At 35.2% G+C, this 23,324-nt stretch overlaps 1 protein-coding gene and 1 pseudogene across 1 annotated transcript; both read right to left on the minus strand.

Moving 5' to 3' along the window:
* Positions 1 to 431: 431 nt before the first annotated feature.
* On the minus strand, positions 432 to 18,562 carry LOC145008917 (uncharacterized; annotated as a pseudogene).
* Positions 18,563 to 21,866: 3,304 nt separating this feature from the next.
* Positions 21,867 to 22,442, minus strand: LOC145008928 (uncharacterized). Its single transcript, XM_078967554.1, has one exon. It carries the CDS (start codon positions 22,440 to 22,442, stop codon positions 21,867 to 21,869), a length of 576 nt encoding a protein of 191 aa, XP_078823680.1.
* Between the last annotated feature and the right edge of the window lie 882 nt (positions 22,443 to 23,324).

The following is a 23,324-nucleotide window of genomic DNA, read 5'->3' on the forward strand; positions in this document are numbered from 1 at the left end:
GTTTTTTATGTGGTATATATAGTCATGTAATTCAGCGTTAGTTTCAATACACAACGATGTTAGTTGCAACACACAACGATAGATATTCTCCTATAGCAGATTAGGGTTTTATATATCGCTGTTTTGTACTACGTCTTCTCTTGTTCATGAGTGATAGATTTACAGAGTGGAGTTAGGAATCTTGTATTATCGAGTTGTAATGTGTGGTGTAAAATTGATCTGGTTCTTCATTAATAAGATAACTAGTACTGTTCAAGCTGGGAAATTGATCATGTGTTTGTGTATTCTTTAGATGTTGTAGTAGTGAAACAATTTAATAAAAGTAAATAGTAAGGTTCATAACCAATAGTCAGACAACAGGAGCCAAGTATCTTTTACATACATGAGAAGTTCAACTATTAAATGGATGCTATATATGAAGCACGTACAATTCAAACCCTTTCTTGGCTTGTCTTAGGCAATACATTTGTAGGCTTCTTCAAACAATTTCTAAGCAGCATGATGATACATGGTATCGCAAATGGGAGAGCAATCGAAATGCCAATAAATTAAACCAAACGTCATGTAATTAGTTGGAGTGATCTCGTTTATACAAGTAGCGTAAGTTACACTCATTGCAAACACTGAAATCCGCAATTCCAAATGCAAAGGGAAAGCTGTAGTGAGTACGTAAATCATGTGAACTGATGTGTAGAACCCCACTGAATTCGCAAACAAAAATATACTATATGCTATGGGATTTTTAGTACCCATAATAGCTTTTCCAGCAATGTGAGATTTGGTAGAAATCGTATGATTTGTGGATGGAATAGAATCGTCTTGCCAAGCACCTCCAGGAGGACTAAGTGCGGGTTGATACGTTGGAGTGGTGATAAGTATCACTACAAGAAATATACCCTTTAGTGACGACACTATTACCAGCGACAAGGGGCTTTACCGGTGACTTTAAATATTGTGTCCGCTAAAAACCAGTGTTGCCGCTAAAGGGTTGCCACCTGAATCCACACTTTCCCCCTGTTACATCTGAACCGTTCGATGAGATATCCAATCCAACGGATGGGGTGTCTTATCTTGTCTAACCTAATACTGGCGACATATATGTCGCCGCTAAAGGTTAAAAAAAGTCTTCGCTAATAGTTCAGTAAAAATGACGCGGTACCCTTCCTTCTAGTTTGTCGCCGCTATTAGTGATTGTCGTCGGTAAAGGGTTAGGTGTCGCCGCTATTGCCTCTTGCAGATAACAAAAAAAAAAAAAAAAAAAAAAAAAAAAACGCACACAAAAACCCTCCATTCTTCATTCTTCTTTCTGTTTGCTTCCAATTTCCTTCACCATTTCGCCGATTTTCTCTTTTATTTGCTTCTTCTAAGCAAATTTCTCCCCACATTGTTCCAAGCAAATTTCTCTAGGTGTGGTTAAAGCTTTTGGGACCACTTTCTAACTCCATTTCTTGAAGAAAGGTAAGTGGATTTGGTAATTTCATTTTTAATTTGTATGTTAATTTGGATTTGTAGCTTCATCTAGTGATTGAATGGTAATAAATTGTTCATATTCTTGTTTTTGGTGGTGTTGTTTTGGACTAGAAGCAAGTTATTCAATTTCTTGTTTGTGGTTATTAAATGACAATTAGGTGTATAACTTCCACTTGTAGTTTAGCCGTTAGGGACATTTGATGATTATTAAAAGCTGAATTTGATGACTAAATTGCAATAAATTGTTCAATTTCAGTGATTTTGGTCGTTTGTTCAGTTTTTCCGGTGATGGTACTTTCGGGTGAAGACTAGTTTTTCCGGCTACATATCCGTTGATTTCTGCCACTATAGGTTCTATTACTTCATTTTTTTGTGAATTTTGTATTTACATGTGAAATTATGTGAAAATTGTCATATATGAAAATTAGATTGTATGTTTCGTATTTGTTTGAATATATGTGAATTTGGTATGTATATGCCAATGTATGTGTGTTTGATGTATACGTGGTAAATTAGTATTTGGTACAAATTATATATATTTGTTATAAGTAGGATGTTATTGTGTGTATGTGAATGTATGTATGTTTGCTGTAAATGTGGTATATGATTGTGAAACTTTTGTATTTGGTATAAATAGGATGCTATTATGTATATATGTGAAATTATGTGTATTTGGTTTAAGTAGGATGTTATTTTGTGTGTATGTGTATATATTTGTATTTGGTGTATATATGGTATATGTATGTAAAAGTTTGTGAATTTTATCTTCTTATGTATTATCTAAAACTATGTGGTTTTGGTACAAGTAGGATGCTATAATTGAAAAAATAATAAAAATAAATTATTGTTATAATTTGAAAAAAAAACACAAAAAAAAATTATAAAATTATTTAAAAACATATATACAAAAACTAGAAAGTTTCTAGTTTTTACCCAAACTAACTCCAAATTAATTAACCAATAAGTTATATAGTTAACTTATAATCTTAAAATTAATTTATAAGGTCATATTTCTATAACCAATAATAATCGGTTACCATAAAAATAGGTTAAAGGATGTTATAATTGAAAAAAACAATTTATTGTTATAATTGGAAAAAAAAGCACAAAAAAAAGTTATAAAATTGTTTAAAAACATATATATATATATATATATATATATATATATATATATATATATATATATATATATATATATACTAAAAAGTTTCTAGTTTTTAAATGTTTTATTTGCAACATCTTTATATAATGTTATAAATTATATATATATATATATATATATATATATATATATATATATATATATATATATATATATTAGTCTCGACGGTAAAAAAGAATAATACAAGAACATAATATGTATGTAAAAGTATGTGAATTTCATGTTTTTATGTATTATGTAAAATTATGTGGTTTTCTTATAAGTAGGATGCTATAATTGAAAAAAAAATAACAAAAAATTATTGTTATAATTGGAAAAAAGACACAAAAAAAAATTATACAAATGTTTAAAAAACTTATATACAAATACTAGAATGTTTCTAGTTTTTTAATGTTTTATTTACAACATATTTATATAATGTTATAAACTATATATATATATATATATATATATATATATATATATATATATATATATATATATATATATATATATATATATATATATATATTAATCTCGACGGAAAAAAGAACAACACAACAACATAATATGTATGTAAAAGTATGTGAATTTCATGTTCTTATGTATTATGTAAAATTATGTGGTTTTCTTATAAGTAGGATGCTATAATTGAAGAGAAAATAAAAATTAATTATTGTTATAATTGGAAAAAGAGACAAAAAAAATTATAAAATTATTTAAAAACTGATATACAAATACTAGAAAGTTTCTAGTTTTTAAATGTTTTATTTGCAACATATTTATATAATGTTATATATATATATATATATATATATATATATATATATATATATATATATATATATATATATATATATATATATATATTAATCTCGACGGTAAAAAAGAACAACACAACAACATAATATGTATGTAAAAGTATGTGAATTTCTTATAACTGAAAAAAAAACCGTGCTAATTCTGTGTACTAAGTTCTAAACCCAAAATTATGTTTCAGCAATATCATGTCTATTGATAAAAGCTGGACTACTAATACATATCGAAACTACCTCGAGTTTCAAGCAGGACTCAAAGCTTTTATCGAGCAGTCGAAGTCACACCTTGATAGTAATGGTAAAATCAGATGTGCATGTGAAAAATGTGATAACCGTTACTTCAAGTACCCGACTGCAGTTGAACGCCATATATTTATAAATGGTTTCCGTAAGTCGTACAAAATTTGGATCTATCATGGTGAATCTTTTATTCCTCCAGTCGTCTTGCCAAGTAACCAAATGGCCGATTTAATCGACGATGTGATGTGGGAGTCGAGAGAAAATAATACCAACCTTGATGAAGGAACCTCGAATACAAGTGGTAACGGTGTGGATGGTAATTTTGCACAGTTGTTGGAAGAAATGGAAACTCAATTGTATCTTGGTTGCATCTTTTCTTCCCTTGGGTTTCTAGCAAAGTTAATGTGAGTTTCTAGCAAAGGTAATGCATATCAAGGTGAACAACAAATGGACTGATAGTTCATTTGATCAACTCCTTGAGTTGTTGCAATTAGCATTTCCCAAAGGCAACAAGGTTCCCCTTTCACATTATCTAGCCAAAAAGAAACTAAAGTCTATTGGCCTGGGGTATGAGTCGATACATGTATGCAAAAACGATTGTTGTCTCTTTTGGAAAGAACACGACTCATTGCAGGTTTGTCCCGTTTGTAAAGAGAGCCGATGGATCGATACAAACACCAAGGGTAAGAAAGTACCTCATAAGGTGTTACGGTACTTTCCTGTGACCCCTAGACTACGACGTTTATATTGTTCGAGGCGCACTGCCAAAAATATGATTTGACATAGTACGAGACGTTCAGAAGATGGTGTGATGCTTCATCCTGTTGATGGGGAACATTCGCAAAATTTTTATAAAAAAATACCACGACTTCTCGAGTGAACCCCGTAACGTATGCCTAGGTCTTTCAGTTGACGGTTTCAATCCATTTGGAAACATGTGTAATCCACATAGCACATGGCTGGTCATACTCACCACATACAATCTGCCACCCTGGCTTTGTACGAAAGATTCATCATTTATGTTGATTTTGTTGATTCCAGGCCCGAAAGCTCCTATCAAGAATATGGATGTTTTCCTTAGACCGTTAGTAGAAGAGCTTAAACATTTGTGGAACTCAGGCGTACGCATTAAAGATGCGGAGACAAACACATTCTTCACGATTAGAGTTATGTTATCGTGGGCAATAAAGGATTGGCCAGCTCGTAGTAGTCTATCAGGTTGGAGTGGGCAAGGGTATAGAGCATGTGCTACTTGCAATGAAGACACTCCTTCGTACCGTGCAACAAACAAAGTCGTATATATCGGTCATCGTCGTTTCCTAGATGCTAAAAATTCGTTAAGAAATAGGTTGGACTTTAACGGGATGGAAGAGACAAGACCCGCTCCGAGATACTTTAGTAATGATGACATACAAGAGCAACTAGGTCGCCTATTAACTCGTAAACCGGGTAAACATCCTGAGCATGGAGGCGGGGAGCCAAAGCGACAAGATTACGAGTTGAACCGGTCGAAACGAACTATTTTCTAAGAACTCGAGTATTGGTCTTCTCTATAGTTGAAACACAACATAGATCTCATGCATGTCCAAAAAAATGTGGACGAGAGTTTATTAGGTACTCTTCTAATGAACGATAAAAGCAAAGACACATCAAATGCACGAGAGGACTTGAGAATTCTAAACATTCGGAGAAATGAATGGTTTCAAAAAAATGGTGACAAGTTTCATAGACCCCAAGCAAGATACACTTTCATGAAATCTACTCGACAACTCTTTTGTCAATTTATAAAAGAGGTTAAACTGTCGGATGGGTTTGGTTCTAACATCAGTAAGAAAGTGAACGATACTAATACTAACATTATTGGGTTGAAATCGCATGACCACCACATTCTTATGCAACGTTTAATACCGATTGGAGTATGAGGGTTGTTAGACAAATATACGCATACACCTATTGTAGACCTTTGTACATTTTTCAAGCAACTTTGTTCCAGAACAGTGAAGGTGGAGGATATGAGGAAAGCAAAAGTAGACATTATTGTAATCTTGTGCAAGTTAGAATTTATTTATCCTCCAATGTTTTTTTAAATTATGGTTCATTTACTTTTGCATTTACCTGATGAAGCGATTGACGGAGGCCCGGTATGTATGAGATGGATGTATCCCTTCGAAAGGTACATGAAAAGTCTAAAAAACTATGTCAGAAACAAGGCAAAACCGAAAGGTTCTATAGCTGAGGGTTATGTTACTGAAGAAGCTTTATCATTTTGTTTGATGTAAAGAATTGTCCGTAAAGAAATGTAGATGTTGTAATTGAAAAAACAAAGTTTTGGATGTTTGAGTCTAAATGTCGACCGGCCAGCACAACTCAAATCAAAAGTCTTAATTTAACGGAAATGCATAACATGGAATGGTTTGTATTAAATAGTTGTGAAGAAGTCAGACAGTATATCAAGTAATTAATCTTATCTCTAACTTTTATCCTTAATTTTTTTAAATCTTTTTAAATCTATATCTTGTGGTCATCAACATAGGAGATTCAAATCTGAGTATCCCCAAAGTGATGAAAAGAGAGAATTTCGTAATTGGTTTCGTGAAAAGGTAATATAAATTAATAAACAAATTTGTTTCATTGATCTAACGAATACATAGTACATATTAATCTATACTTTCTAGGTTCATCAAATGAAAATATAAAACTCTCCAGAACTCCACAAAGAGTTGTCGGCCCTTGCAATGGGTCCGCAAATGAATCTTATTCTTGCATTGCATGCATAGTCAATGATGTTAGGTTTATGGTACTTAGTCGTGACACACAACATACATCACAAAACTCTAGGGTTTTAGCAGTGGGTGAGAAAGGCGAGAAATATTATGGCCAGTTAGAAGAGATTATAGAGTTGAGGTATACACATGATTATTCAACTGTACTATTCCGTTGCAAGTGGTTTGATACTCGAACAAGAATTATTTCTAGTGATAATTTCACCAGTATCGACACACGATGCGAAGCATACAAAGATGATCAACTCATATATGCTTCACAAGCCAAACAAGTGTTCTACATCAGATAGCCAAACAATAACAATTGGTGTGTTGTCGAGCATGTTAATCATTGAAGTATTTGGGATCTACCATCAAACAATGACCTTGTTCAAAATGTTAACAATGTCTCACACGAAAATGTAGACAATGTCGATGTACTTCAAAATATCTCTTCATCCGTTGCTCCCCTTTTTATCGATTTCAGTATGTACTTTCAAACCATTCCTAGAGTCATTATTGATGTAGAAAGTGCAACTGAAGTTCCTCCGCCAACTGGTAGAGTCAATGATGTTTCTGATTGCGAGACTGATTACGATGAGACCGATTTTGATTATGATACCGAAGAAGACACTGAAGGATATGAGGAAGATTCAGATTAGAATAGTTTTTATGTAATGTGTATTTGTAATATGTATTTGTAATATGAACTTTATTTGGATTTTGTAATATGTGTTTGTATATGTTATAGTTTTCCAGGAAATGAGGAGCATATGGTTTTTGTTTATGTATACCATGGCTGCTGTCATGAGTCATGGACATGGGGGAGACGGAGCTGAGGACCCACCTATCCCAGGTGGTAGAGGTGCCGGTCAGCATGAGCAAGATAGTAAATATTATTATTAATTTTTATTTAATATTTGTTCAGTTATTATAAATTAAATATCGTTTCTAATAATTTTTAATTATATTTGTAGTTGAGGAACGTGCCCGAAGGAAAGTTCGAGGTAAAGCAAAAAACATAAAACTTGAAAAAGCAATCTTACGGAACTAGGGGAAACCAGTTAGCTTGCATTATGATGGGGATATCTCATTTGATCCCGTCCGATAGCCGAAAGACATGTTTTCCCGAGAAGTTGGAAAAACAATGTGGCAGATGGTCCTGTTTGACAAATGGACGTGGAAAAAGTTTCCCCTTCAGTACAGGATACCGTATTACAACATTTAGCGGTAATTATTTATTTAAATATATTTTATATGGTTAACTATAATTTTTTCTTACTTGTTTAACTTTTTTTTGTAGACAAAGTTTGATTTGGATTAGATGTACCAGGATGTACAAGCTACTCTGTTGACAAAGAGTTTTCAAGCAACTTTGTTAAAAGGTTATCGAGAACGTAAAGCTGACGAAAAAGAATATTTTATGTTAGTTGTAGAGTATGATGATATCCCCGGAGCATTAGCAAATCCTCCAGAGGGTATGCTAGTTGATAATTGGGCGAAGGCAGTTGAGTATTTTCAAACAGACAAACACAGAATTGCATCAGAAAGGAACAAAAAAGTCCGTGAAATGCAAACACGTGTGAATCATGGGGGTTCGAGCTCATATAGCAGTACTTGCTATAAGAAGGTAACATACTTTACATGTAATTATTTATTTAAAATATAATCTAATATTTAAAGTTAAACAAAACCCTAAGAGAGTGGAAACCTTTCGCAAAGCTCATACCGATAAGAATGGTGTATTTGTTACTGCTAAGGCGGAACAACAATACGTATGTATTAAATTATAATTTTATCATATAATTAAATGTTTATTTATACTTAATTATTACTCACTTTTGGGAGTTACAAAATCGGTTAATTGAAGAGCTGTTAGAACAAACTCAAGGTGAAAGTGAGTCAACCCCCGCTTAAGAAAGAGTTGCATTCGAGAAAGTATTAGGAGAGCGACATGGCCATATTATCGGCATTGGTCGTAAACCTTCTGCTCTCCCGCCGATTTCATAGCCTTCGCAACCATCACAAGAAGCATCACAACCATCACAGGTAAAACAATCTACTTTGGTTTTTATCTCAAGTGCAAGAAATAACAATGTACTTTGGTTTTCTATCTTAGTTTAAAAATAGAAAACTACTTTAGCATCGTACAATGCATGTTGAATTGGTAATTTTGGTTTTGTGGTGATTATTTGCTAAAAAGTTTGGTAATTTGGTTATTATCCCAAGTGCAAGAAATAGCAATGTACTTTGGTTTTCAATCTTAGATTAAAAATAGCAATCTACTTTCGCATCGTAAAATGCCTGTTGAATTGGTAATTTTGGTTTTGTGGTGATTATTTGCTAAAAAAATTGGTAATTTGGTTTTGTCCCAAGTGCAAGAAATAGCAATGTACTTTGGTTTTCTATCTTAGTTTAAAAATAACAATCTACTTTAGCATCGTAAAATGCATGTTGAATTGGTAATTTTGGTTTTGTGGTGATTATTTGCTTAAAAGTTTGGTAATTTGGTTTTTTTCCTCAGTACAAGAAATAGCAATGTACTTTGGTTTTCTATCTTAGTTTTAAAATAACAATGTATTTTGATAGTTTTTGTTTATGTTTGACAATCTAACTTATAAGTTTATATATATGTGTATATATATATATATATATATATATATATATATATATATATATATATATATATATATATTGTTATTAATTATGTAGTTGGAAATCGTCGTGCAATGCTCAGCGACCCGGCATGTAGGGATGAGCTTTATTCATTTTTTCAAACCCACAATAATCAAGGAAACAATGGGAACGAAGATGGTGGTATGTAAGGCTACGTTTTATTTGCATATGTTGTCATGCTTTGCTACTTGGTAGATTGTAAAAATTTGGTTGTTTTGCTACTCAAATATTATGACTTTTGATATTTAATTGTAATCGGATGTTTGTTTGTAATTTGCATTGACACTAGTATGTTTGATATTTAATTGGATGTTTGTTAGTATTTAATTTGTAATTAGCGTCGACACTATTATTTTTTATATTTAATCGAATATTGTTACTACTGGCGACACTTTTACCGACGATATTATCACCGCCAACCAAAATAATTTATTAAAAAAAATGAAAATTGTTATTACCTGCGACACTTTTACCGACGACAAGTGTTACTACTGGCAACATACTTATTTGCGGCGACATTATCAATAGCGGCGACTTTTTCTTATTAGCGGTGACATAATGACCAATAGCGATGAAACAGTAGCGACGATTCATTACCGGCGACGCGTCACCGCTATTAGTATTACCGACGACTATGGGGTCTTTTACCAGCGACTTTTGTCACCGGTAATGGCCTCTTTCCTTGTAGTGTATAACAATCACGAGAAGGGTATTTCTTACCATTTTAGGAGAGTCTTTTAGATTATTGTACTTGAAGTAGTCTGAAAGATTTCTAGCTGGAGATGAAGGATTTTCATGTTTTGTGTCAGTATGATTTCATCTTTCTATATGAGTATATGTTGTAGATTGTGGGTTTTCAGACTTTAAACCTCCGGCTTTGATGAGAATCTCCTCAAGTTCTCGATCACCAGCTTTACTTTGAAACATTAGTCGCGTATCAAGAGGAGTTAAACATCTTTTGTTTAAGGAATTCAACTCAATCTTCCCCTTGCTGGTAACTTGTGTGTTTAGTAGAAAGTCAACCACCTATTGAAAATATAAACTTTGATCATAAAATTTGTAAAGACTTGAGGTACAATAGACAAAAGTGTACTTACTTCATATTGCTTCATTGAAATGCCAAGGTGCAAGATTGTATTCCCCTGAATGTCCTTCGAATTCAGAAGATCTTCTTTGTTCACTTTCTTCAAATGATGAATCAAAACTTTGAAAGCTTCGAATTTGTTGTTCTTCACTGCTAGATGGAGGCGTGTCTCAAGTCGCGTAGTCGTGAAGTCCACAGAATCCGAGCTCGCTAAAAGCAACTCTTTCATAAAATCAACTTTACCTTTGACCACATCAAAATGGAGAGGATTTTTTGTGTCTTTTCCTTTAATCAAACACAAACCAAGGTCAACTTTGCTGATTTTGGTATGAGCATGAACATGAAATGTAGAGAGAAAAAGAAGAAGTAGAGAGATGGAATCTGTTTTTATTATTTCTTTGTTAATTAATTGATTGCATCTAAGAAGTAAAACATAACATTAATACAAGTTAATCACTAACAAACTTGATATAGAAGCTTAACCAACTATCAATCACGTGATAAACACCTGAAGTTATTAACAAATAGTTGTTAAGACTAACTGATATACCAACACCCCCCTCAAATTGGAGAGTGTTGAGCTCCCATTTTCTTTAATAGAAAATGATATTGCTTGATTGGTAATGATTTTGTGAATAAATCTGCAAGTTGAAGATCAATATGGACATGTTTTAAGGATATTAAACCATCTTGAAGTTTTTCCCGGAAAAAATGGAAATCTAACTCAACATGCTTTGTCCGTTCGTAAAATACAGGGTTCTTGGCAATGTGAATGGTAGCTTGACTGTCGCATTTGACTTCGACTGGAGTAACATTTGGGATAGTAAATTCATGCAATAAACGAGGCAACCATGCCAACTCAGTTGTCACTCTTTGCATGCTACAATATTCTGCTTCTGCAGAGGATAATGAAACTGTAAGTTGTTTCTTTGATTTCCATGCAATACGGATGTTTCTAAGAAGTATTATGAAACCACTCACACTTCTTCTAGATTGAGGACATGAAGCCCATTCAGAATCATAGTAGGCTTGTAATGAATAACCATTGGACTTGCTCATCAATAAACATTGATTAGGATCATTTTTGATATATTTTAGAATATGTTTAGCAGCATCAAGGTGTGGCTTTCTTGGATCAGACATTAACTGACTTAGATGTTGAACAAAAAAAGCCAAAGTGGGTCTAGTGTGGACTAAAAAATTAAGATTGCCCACAAGTCTTCTGTAAAGTTCCGGTTCTTCCAAAACTGCCCCTTGTCCTAAAAGTAGATTGGAATTCGTTGGAAGGGGACAAGCAACAGTTCCATTGCAATTGAATTCTTTCAAAATTTCAATTCCAAATTTCCTTTGTGTAAGAATCACCCCTAAATCAGAATATAACACTTCAATGCCAATGAAAAATTTTAAATGACCAAGATCTTTAATTTTGAAGGTAGAATCAAGGAATTGTTTTAAACTTGTCATTTCTTCTTCATTGTTGTCTGTCACCATAATGTCATCAACGTAAACAACAAAAAATGTAACATATTTGTCATCATGTTTAAAAAATAATGAGTAATCATTCTTTGAATGCTGATATCCTTTAGTCTTTAAAGCAAATGTCAACTTTTTATACCATTTCCTAGATGCATGTTTAAGACCATATAATGATTTCTATAAAAGACAAACCTGATGTGAATTAATAAGTTTTAAACCGGGAGGAGATTTCATGTAGATTTCTTCATCTAGTTCTCCATGAAGGAATGCATTATTCACATCCAATTGATATAGTGGCCATTCTTTCTTTACAGCAGTTGCAATTAATGCCCAGATTGTTGTCATTTTCACCACTGGAGAGAAAGTTTCATTATAATCTATTCCATATTTTTAAGTGAACTCGTTCACAACTAATCTTCCTTTATATCTTTCCTCTTCCCCATTTGCCTTGTATTTATCCTTGTAAACCCATTTGAAACTAATGGGCTTCTTTCCTTTAGGAAGATCAACTAAAGTCCAAGTGTTATTAGCTTCAAGTGCTTCAAGTTCCTTATTCATGGCTTCTTGCCATTTAGGGATAGATGCAGCTTCATCATAAGAAGATCATTCTATGATTTTAGACATGTTGTGAAAAGATTGTTGACTCTGTTCAGATAAAGAACTGAAACATACATGTTTGGGCTGATGAGTGTGTATGACAATGTATATACATAACGCAAAGTGAGGACAAAAATCATCTGAATTTGTAACAGAGGCATTGTTACAAATGTAGTCCTTTAAATGGGCGGGGGTAATAGGAACTCGTTCAGATCTTCTAGGAAAAAAGTTGTTGGTTGAATTTTGAACTGGTAAAGAAGAAGAGGATGGATCAAGTGATGAACTGATACTATCTACAAAATGAGATAAACTTGGTTGTAGTGAAAAGACATGGGTAGAATGGTCATTGTGAAGTTGAAAAGGGAAAATATCTTCATGAAATACTACATCCCTAGAAATAACAATCTTCTTGGTTTCCAAATCATACAATTTTTAAGATTTCTTTCCATACGGATAACCAATAAAAATACAAGGTATTGATCTTGGTTGTAGTTTATCCCTGTTATGTTGTAAAGTACTAGCTTAGCATAAACATCCAAATGTTCTCAAATGGTCATAAGGTTAAGTACCATAAAGAAGTGAGAATGGAGATTTACTATAAAGGATTTTTTGAAGAGTATTTATTTATAAGAAAAGTAGCAGTTAAAACGCAATCTCCCCAAAATCTATGGGGTAATTTGGATTGAAAAAAAAAGAGCTTTGGAAGTTTCTAACAAGTGTTTGTGTTTTCTTTCAACCACTTCATTCTGTTGAGGGGTATATCTACAACTTGTTTGATGAATGATACCTTTTTATTGTAGAAAAGAAATCCCTTCTTTACTTGACGCCAATTCAAAATCATTGTCGGTTCTTAAGACCTTTAATTTTCTCTCAAATTGGGTCTCAATCATTTCAATAAATCCTTTAATTACCCAAAATGCATTGCTCTTTGTACTAAGTAAATGTGTCCATGTAGCTCTTGAGTAATCATCCATAATGGTCAAAAAATATGAATGATTATCATAAGTTTTAGTGTCATAGGGGCCCCATGTATCAACATGAATCATTTTAAAACTGTTGAAGTATGAATAGAAGTAATGGAAAATGGGAGTTTGTGTTGTCTAGCTTTAGAAAAAACTTAACAAGAATCACAAGAAGTATCAATGAAATGTTATTTATTAAGTAAATCAAGAGTTTTTAACTTGTACATACAAAGATGGCCAAGTCTTTTATGCCAAACAGATACATAAATTGTTTTAGAAACAACATTACAAGATGGAAACAAAACGGTTGAATGAAATTTTGGTGTTGAGGTAACAGAAAGTACTACTCCTTCATTGCTACTAGAAGTTGATTGAAGAAAATAAAGCCCAACACGATGTCTACCAAGAACCAGAGGCCTCTTCCGAGAAGGGCCCTTCAACAAGAAACAATAATGTTTTGAAAAAAGAACTAAAGATCTTAATTGTCTGCACAATTTGGCTATGGAAAGAAGATTGAATTCGAATAAAGGGACATAAAGAACATGATGAAGTATAACATATTCGGCTAAAACAACACTCCCAAACTCATGAGCATTAGTTTGTTGACCATTTAGTAATGTCATACGATAAGGATTTTTGAGCTTTGGAATATCAATAAGAGCAGATTTATTGAAACACATATGATTACTGGCCCCTGAATCTATTATCCAAGTCATTGTATTAGTTTCAAGACAATGACATTTAATTGGATAATCAAAAATATCTTGGGAGAATAAAGAATTACCAGCCAAATTTGCAAAGACTTATGGAGATTATTGTCCAACATTGTTGTCATTAAGCTTGCTCAATAGAGAACATGCATGGAATGAGTCGAAGTTGAAGACTCTTTACGACCATCTTGTGATGTAAATTGACCAGAAACATTAGCAGCAGCCTTGTTCTTGTTGAACTTAAAATCCTTTGTGAATCCAATTAGTCTATAACATTTATTAGCTGTATGACCACTTTTCTTACAGAAAGAACATGATAGATTCTTCTTGTTCTCATTTGTGGATTTGAAATTTTTTGTTGTAACATTGGATCTAGTATTTATTGAAGCAGATTCATGTAAAAATGTGATGGAGATTGTACTTCATGTTGCTTCTCATCTTGAATGAGTAGAGAATAGGCCTTGGTAATTGTGGGAAGATGATTCATCATCAGAATACTTCCTCTAATAGCACTGTAATCTCCATTTAGTCCCATTAGAAACTTGATAAGCTTTTGGTTTTGTTGAAGTTCTTGCATCTCATGAGCTGCAAAACAAGTACAGTTGGGAATGATCGAAAGACAACTTAATCCATCCCAATATTTCTTTAGTTTGGTGAAATAACTAGTCAAATCACTAGTTCCTCGAGTGAGATTCGAAATTTTCTTTTGAAGTTGATACAGTTTTGCACCATTCGATTGACCAAAATGATCATTAAGATCTTTGCAAACTTCTTCAGTAGTTGATGAATAGAGAACATATTCAGCAATGTCACTAGAGAGGACATTCAGAATCCATGACATCACCATGTCATTGCATCGTTGCTAGAGATCAAAATTGATGTGATTAGCAAAAGGTTTAATTACTTTACCATTGACAAATCCCAATTTGTTCTTTGCTGATAGTGCAATCGTAATCGCCTTCTTCCACGATCCAAAATTGGATCCATCAAATTCTTTGGTAACTAATTGCATATCGGGATGATCTTAGGGATGAAGATAGAGTGGATCTAAAGAAGTAATTTGAGTTCTAGCGGAATTAGAACTTCCAGGTATTGTTCCAGTCGGTGTCATTAAAGCAACAGATGAAGAAGACGAATTAAACAGATCTTAATGAAAAAGATGAATCAAACTTTGAGCATGAATCAATTTCAGCTCTGATACCATGTTGATTTTGGTATGAACATGAACATGAAATGTAGAAAGAGAAAGAAAAAGTATAGAGATGGAATATGTTTTTATTATTTCTCTATTAACTAACTTGTAACATCCCAAAAATACAGGCCAAAATTTTCATTTTTAATTACGTCATTTTAAACCAACAGTGTAATAAAACATCTGTAATATTATGTCATGTCAAAACCAAAGTAGAAATAATCAAACATGCTATCATAAAACAATATCAGAGTGTAATCCCAAAGATCTCTTGTGCGGAAAACCATAGTGTGATGCGCTACGATCAAGACGGCTCCTTTCCTTTAAACACGAAGTACCTGAAACCAAAACTAAAAACTGTAAGCACAAAGCTTAGTGAGTTCCCCCATCATACCACATACCACACAATCACATAACATACATACTGTCAGGCATTTCTTGGGTGCCCGACCTACCCGGTACGGCCTTTCTGGGGTGCCGACCTACCCGTGTCAAGCCATTCTGGGGTGCTGACTACCCACGTCAAGCCATTCTGGGGTGCTGACTACCCATGTCGAGCCATTCTGGGGCGCTGACTACCCTTCGGTCCTAAAAACCAAACCTCGCGGACTATTTCACCCCTACTACTATCACATATAACATAACATAAACATATTATCAGACATATCTGGGATGTCTGAACTACCCTTCGGTCCTAACAACCGAACCTCGGGGACTAGTCCCCTCCTACTACCTCTATCGCATAAAACATAACAAGCCAGCATGCAACATATCATCACATACTGTCAGACGTATCTGGGGTGTCTGACTACCCTTCGGTCCTAACAACCGAGCTCTACTACTATCACATACAACATATCATGCTAGCATATAACATATCAGGTAGTAGAAAACCTAGATGATATCACAAAGACAATCATCTATCATACATCTCCTACTGGTGGGCCGGCATTATGGCCTTAGACCCACCGCTAATGGAAGGTAACTCACCTCACACTGCTGAAGTCCCGAAGACACAATCCCACACTTGCTGAAGTCCTGCAGACTCGACCCCAACTGCTGGCTGACAGATTCCCGAACTGTTAACACCTAAATAACACCCAATTAATAATTGGGTCCCAATACATAACCATAAGTACATTCTTTGGGTAATTACTACATTACCCCTAGCTTGGCTTATTCTAGCCCAAGGCCCAATCCATAGGCCTAAAGTCGACTAGGAATCGAAGCCTAACACATGGCCCAATTTTCAAAATTGGGCCCAACCCATTACATGGGACTTACCCTAGGTCCATTAAATTATTCTAGACCATTTGCTTGATCTTGGATAGCCCATTTAATAACCCAATCATCAAGGCCTAATAGAAGGTCCAACAATAAACCCAAGTGAAATTAGGGTTTCATATAAAATGATGATTAGGGTTAAGTTTCCTACTTAACCCATTAAGGACTTAATCCATTAAGTCCAATATTGCTTAGATTAATTTCCACCAATGATTATTATTTAATATCTAAAGTTATTAAATAATTCCCGTGTGTCCCGATTAATTTCCCAAAATTAGGGTTTTGATTGCATTAGGGTTTTCCAACCTAAATACTAGCCCATTTATTAATTTGTTGGACTTTTAGATTATTTAGGGCTTTATTGGGCCTATCAAGCCCATTTGGGTTTTATTGGGTCAATTAGAGTCCATTAGACTCATTAGGGTTTTCACTAAGCCCATTTGGCTTCAATGGGCCTATTAGGCTAATAAGGCCCATTAGGGTTTCGAGCATCCCCAATTGAGTCAACTCACAAGACAAGCATACCACCACCCAACACGGCGACCGGTGGCGGTAGGAGGCGGCAGCCACCACCCTAAGGTGGTGGAATTTCCTTTCATTATTCCATTTTATGATTACATTTTACAAACTCTAATCCCAATATAAACACACTAAACAAACTAATCATACACACACACAGCCACCTTGTGGTGGCGGCGGTGGCGCATGGCGGCAACCACCACCCATGGGGGGGGGGGGGGGTTGTGTTTTCCGGCCTTATACTTCACAAACAACTTCAAAGACATACTCATGCGAGGATCCACACACACAGCCACCACCTTACGGTGGCTTGTGGTGGCAGAAAATTGGTTTCAAGGCAACAACCACCATGGTCGGTGGCCATGGTGGGTTTTCTCTCAATCTCCGGCTAGACTATCACGCCCATCCAACCAACATAATCAGCAACAACTTCACACTCTAGCTTGAACAATCCCCCACCTGGTGGCGTGCAGCGAATGGAGGCCAGAAACAGAAGGGAATAGTCGTTGGGGTGGCGGTGGCACGAGATGTCGGGCAGTAGCGGCTTCTTGCGATGATAATCATATGGTGGTGATGACATTGGAGTAACATCCAACAACAGCGGCGCTTAGATCGGCAGAAAAATAGGAGAAGGGCAGTGATTTAGAACAACAACAACAACCGATGTCTTGGTCTCCACTTTAGTCGCTGGGGTCACACCATCAGCGGCTCACCATGGCGTCACGGAGGCTGCGGTGGCAGTGCTGAGGTCGTTGGTTGCCTTCGCTGATCGAAAGAATGGCATGGTGGCATTGCGATGGCGGAGGAAGGATGGCAGCAGTTCCAGTCGTCTACTACCGACACGACCTTCAGGTGATGCACATACTCGGTAGGTTGAGGGTGATACGGCGTTTCGTAGTGGCGTCTATGAAGGGGACGGTGGCACTGATGAGAGTAGCATAGATACGGAGATGGCGGCTGCAACTTTCATTTAGGATTAGGGTTTGAGAGTGGTAAGGTGACGGGTTATAAACTCCCGTCCAATCTCCAAACTTCAACCATATTAACGATTTCAATCCCTCCTCCTCTCATTCTTCTCAATTAAGGCCCCTAAATTACCATTCAGCCCCTAAGCCCCCAAAAATCTATTCAACATAAGTCCTGAAATTACACTTTTAACCCCCGAAAGTCTAACTTATATCGTTTGGCTCCCGAAACCAACAACTTGCCATATAATTATTTATTTTAGGGCTTTTATTCATTCATTAATTTATTTATTTATCTAATAAATAAATAGGGTGTTACATAACTGATTGCATCTTGCAAGTAAAACAGAACATTAATACAAGTTAATCACTAACAAACTTGATATAGAAGCTTAACCAACTATCAATCATATGATAAACACATGAAGTTATTAACAAATAGCTGTTAAGACTAACTGATATACCAACAGACTTTGAGAAGCTCCTTAACAATTTCGGTATGCCTATAAGCGGCTGCTATGTGCAAAGGGGTAAAACCATCTTGGTTAAGCTCCCTGGAAAATCCCTTCTTCAATTTGATGATTGCGCTGCAAAGTTGACATGTCTGGCGAAACAAGCTATGTGTAATGGAGTTTCACTAGCCTCCAGTGCTACGGCATGAAGCATAGATGTGTTTTGTTTTGGAAAGGAAAAATGCCTTCTACAAACTTCACATTTCGAGAAACAATGATCCCTTTGTTTGCATATCAAAAACTCGACACCCCTTTTTTCCTTGTGGATATCCTATGAAAACACAAGGCCTCCCCTTTCTTCAAACTTGTCCTTTCCAACTTTATTCTCCTTGGTATATGCCAAGCAACCCAAAACTTTCATATTATCATATGAAGGCTTACTTTTGAAATGAACTTCATATGGTGTTTTATATTGGATGGATCGAGAAGGTAATCTATTTATGATATAAGTGGTCGTATGAACACCTTCACCCCAGAACTCGATAGGAAGACTAGCTTGAAAACGTAAAGCTCTAGCTATCTCTAAGAGGTGTCTATACTTCGTCTCACTATTCCATTATGTTGCGGGGTATGGATGCATGAAGTTTCGAGCAAAATCCAATGTTCTTGATAGAATTTCTGCATATAGTTTGAAATAAACTCTCCTCCATTATCACTTCTAATTCTTTTGATTCTACTTTCAAATTGGGTCTCGATCATTTTGTAGAAAGTTAGAAGACTCAAGCTTGCATTTGATTTGAGCTTTACCAAATAAGCCCAAATGGAACGACTATAATCATCAATAATTGTAAGAAAGTATCGGGCTCCAGAAAGCGAAGGAACCCGGTAACCACCCCATATATCACAGTGAATTAAGTCAAAAGGCACAGAAGTTTTAATAAAACTATTTTGAAAAGCTAATCTAGTTTGTTTAGCTTTAATACATGAATCACAATGATCTATTTCTCCTAAACTATTCAAAAAACTAATATGTTGAAGTCTAGAATTTGAAGCATGTCCCAACCTTCTATGTCAGATTTCATTATCAACCTTGACCGCCATAGCCTTGATGCTTGCATCCATCTCTTCCATGTTGTAAAGACCATCCTTACATCACCCCATGCCAATTAGCTTCCTTGAGTGTAAATCTTGTATATAACAAAATTCCGGGAAAAATGTTACAAAACAATGTGGATTTTTAGTGAATTTATTAACAGACAAAAGGTTGCATTTGAAATCTGGTATGTAAAGGACATTATCGACACTTAAATCACTTGGCAAGCAAGCACTCCTGATTCCTTGAACAGGGACATTGTCACCATTTGGTATTTTAACAGATCAGGTGAATTCTTTAAGTTAATTAGGATGGAATCATCACAAGTGATGTGTTCGGTTGCTCCCAAGTCGATGAACCACGGCCGATGAAACCTAATCTTACCAGCCATGTTAGCTTCATGCTTAGTTTCATTGCTTAACTGTTGCAACTACCTTTTATATTGTTCAACATTAAGCCCGGGAATGGGACTGAATTTGACTCCGACTATAGCGGCCTTGGGTTTCGGTTTTATTGGTTTCTTTTGATCGTTTGGAGATCTTCATTGTCGATTTTCCCACCAGTCAGGATACCCGATCTTTTCAAAACATCCATTAATCATGTGTCCGGTTTTATTGAAGTGCTTACACTTAAGGTTCTCACAACTGACGCGTTTTTCAGGATAGTTGGCTTCAATTTTTGGTGGTGCCCGTATCTTATAAGCTACTGCCTCCAACACTGTTTTCTTTGCTGTGCTGATGTTCTTTTGTTGTTCATCTTCGGCCACTAAATGGTAGACAGTACCCAAGCTTAGTATGGGTTTAGTGCAGAGAATTTGGGTTTTAATGGTCCCAAAACTGTCGTCAAGGCCCATTAAAAACTCTTATATGTGTTCCTTTTCTTTGGAATCCATTAGTCTTTTTCCTAAATTGCAGGAACAGTTGTTGCAGGTGAATGTTGGTGGACGTGAGAGAGAATCAATTTCATCCCATATTCCTCTCATCATTGTGTAGTAGGCAGAAACTGATTGATTGTCTTGTCTCATTGTTGTTAGAGTTCATTTTAACTCATAAGCCCTCGGGGCACTTTCTTTTCTGAATCTCTCTTGGAGATCTTCCCAAATCAGCCTAGCAGTCGTTGCGTATTTTACGTTATTCCTGATTTCCTTTTCCATGGCAGTAGTGATCCATCCATTCACAATGGAGTCACTGCGCAACCATGCTTTGTAGTCTTGTGCATCCTCTGCCGGTTTTGGAAGAGTTCCATTGATGAAGCAGGCCCTATTTTTTGCTATAAGAAAGTCACTCATCTCCCGAGACCAGTCTGTGTAGTTTTTGTCGTTTAGAGTATCATTCACACGCATCTAACGAGGATAATCAGCGAGGTGAATGTAATACGAAGAGTCTGGATCAAAAGAAGGATTCTTGGTTTTGTGTTTCCTACTCCCTTCAATGTCATCTGTTAGTCCTGCCATGGAGAAGGTTTCTGGTTTTGTGATTTTGGCGGATCAGAGGACCCGCACTGATACCATATAGAAAACTAAAAAAATGGTTTAACTGGAACAATTGATTACAGGTTCATGTATTCACTCAATTGATAAAGAGTATATATATATACATCAAAGATCCAAACGGATAAATATGAAAATAGATTATAATCCTATAAGGAGACTAGGAATAATTATAAGATAAACACAAGAGAAGATAAGATAAACTCGTTCATTTTCTTCATTAACAAGTGGACCCAAATGCCCAAAATGAATATGAGATGAGACATTTGAACACACGTTATTCAAATTTTGGTTTTTATCACCCATAATATGAATTATGATATCATCATATCATATGTATGTGAACCTAGAGGAAACTACCATCACCGGTCACCACTGGAAAAGCAAAGTTCACCATAAAAATTTAGATGGCCACGTACCATGGGGAATAGTGGTGCCACCATTGTCACCGTGATAATCGCCTTGGTCACTTTGATCTTCTTACTGGTTTTTCTATGGACATGGGTTCTGAAGCTCTAAATATATACAGCTTTTCATTAATGGCAGTTCTAGATTGAGAAAGTCGTGCTTATGCTTCCTGGATTCTCTATCGTCGCTGAAGTTGAATAAGTCACGACACCATAATGTTGACTCTGATGCGGATCAAGAACCCTTAGGTCATCTTGTTGATGGTAAAGCTGAATTTTCTGATTTTTGACAACGGGACTCAAAGCATTTGTTTCTTAAATTAGGTAAAGTAATAAAGACTATATGATCAAAGAGAATATTTTTAAAAAGAAGTATCTTTCATTTATTGTATTTGTCTACAAACATAGTTATGACATGTTTTTTAACGGGAAAGCGAAATCCAGCAAGAAGCTGGAATGTTACAATACGAAAAGGAAACAACAGCTGATACGATAAAATTCATAATGAATAGAACTACTGCTCGAATATTCATTTGAACCACTTTGATCTTCTACCCAAAAATCTAAACCCCAAGAGCAAAATTAACGTCCCGAATATCACAAATATCACGACACAAGTTATACGAAGCATTGTGTAATCAGATGGCACAGTTGCAAAGGTGCAATTAGCATGGTTTACGGTTAATACAATCATTGAAATCTGCAATTCGCGCATCAAAGGGAAATCAACGGTGAGCATGTAAATCATGTAAACTGACATGTAGAACCCTAAGGAATTCGTAATAACAAATACAGCATATGGTGCTTGATGTCTGTGAGTACCCATAATAGCTTCTCCAGCATAGTGGTGTTTAATGATAGGACTACCATCATCTGCGAGTTGCGGTAAAGTACTATTGCCTGTGTCCCCCCAAAGTCCTCCAGGAGGACTAAGCGAGGTTTGATACGTTGCAGTCGTGATGAGTATAACGACTACAAGAAGGGTATTCCTAATTTCGATAGAAGAGCCTCTGAGTTTATACTCTATGAACTTGTCTAACCAATCTTTATGCGGAGAATGAGGGTTTTCATGTTTCGTTTCTGGTAGACTTAGATTTTGACTCATGGTTATAAGTAGGTTCTGAGAAAAGAAATCTTGCTATATTGATATATTTTACATGCATACGCTAACAAAGAGTTTATATAAGGAAATTGGCACGCCAGGTGCATGTACGTAGACCTTGTAATTGAGTCTATTGAAGTTACAAGGAAGCTTGTAATAGGGTCCACTGAAGTTGGAAGAAGCCTCAAATGGTGTCCTCCATTCAACTGTTACCAGTATTTTGCTTGCTAAGTGACGTTGAGCCATGACGTTTACATTAAAAATGTGGACCTCCATTCAAATAATAACAATATTTTTGTTCATGGAGATGTGAAAATGGAATGTACGTACGACGTCCTGATAAATAATTAAATATATACAGACAGTCAAACACTACTAGGGTGTGCAAAAAACCTGTAACCAAACAACTGAAGCGTTTTGAAAAAACCGAGGGTTTGGTTAGTTTTTTAATCGGATGGTATTATTGTTTTGTGTTAATTTTAGTATTGCATATTGTTATGCTTTAGAATCTCAGTTTTCATTGGGCTGCTACTTAATCCGTGAATCTTCTCTTTCTTTGTATCTTCTCATTAAAAGACAACAATAGTTGCTGCATAAATAAAATATAATACTACATTTGCTAATCTTCTCTTTCTTTTTATTTTTCCATCGAAGACAAAACAACACAATAGTCAATAGCAGCCGCCGAAAAATGAATAGAAAACATTAAAAATATTCCGCTACAACTTGAAGTTTAATTTATTTTCTTTCACATCAATTTCAAACCAGTAGAAAACTACTTAGTTATTGAAAATCTTTAAGCTATTGAAATAAAATAGAAACTTGAAATAACGTATGAGTATCCGAAATAGGCCCTATGAAAAGAAAAAAAAAATAGAGATGTAC

This window comes from Lactuca saligna, chromosome 1, assembly GCF_052625555.1.
Source record: "Lactuca saligna cultivar CGN05327 chromosome 1, ASM5262555v1, whole genome shotgun sequence".
Taxonomy (NCBI): domain Eukaryota; kingdom Viridiplantae; phylum Streptophyta; class Magnoliopsida; order Asterales; family Asteraceae; genus Lactuca; species Lactuca saligna.

Bases quoted from the DNA above. Each gene is read 5' to 3' on its own strand.
- LOC145008928 (XM_078967554.1), bottom strand. From the start codon at position 22,442: ATGAGTCAAAATCTAAGTCTACCAGAAACGAAACATGAAAACCCTCAT.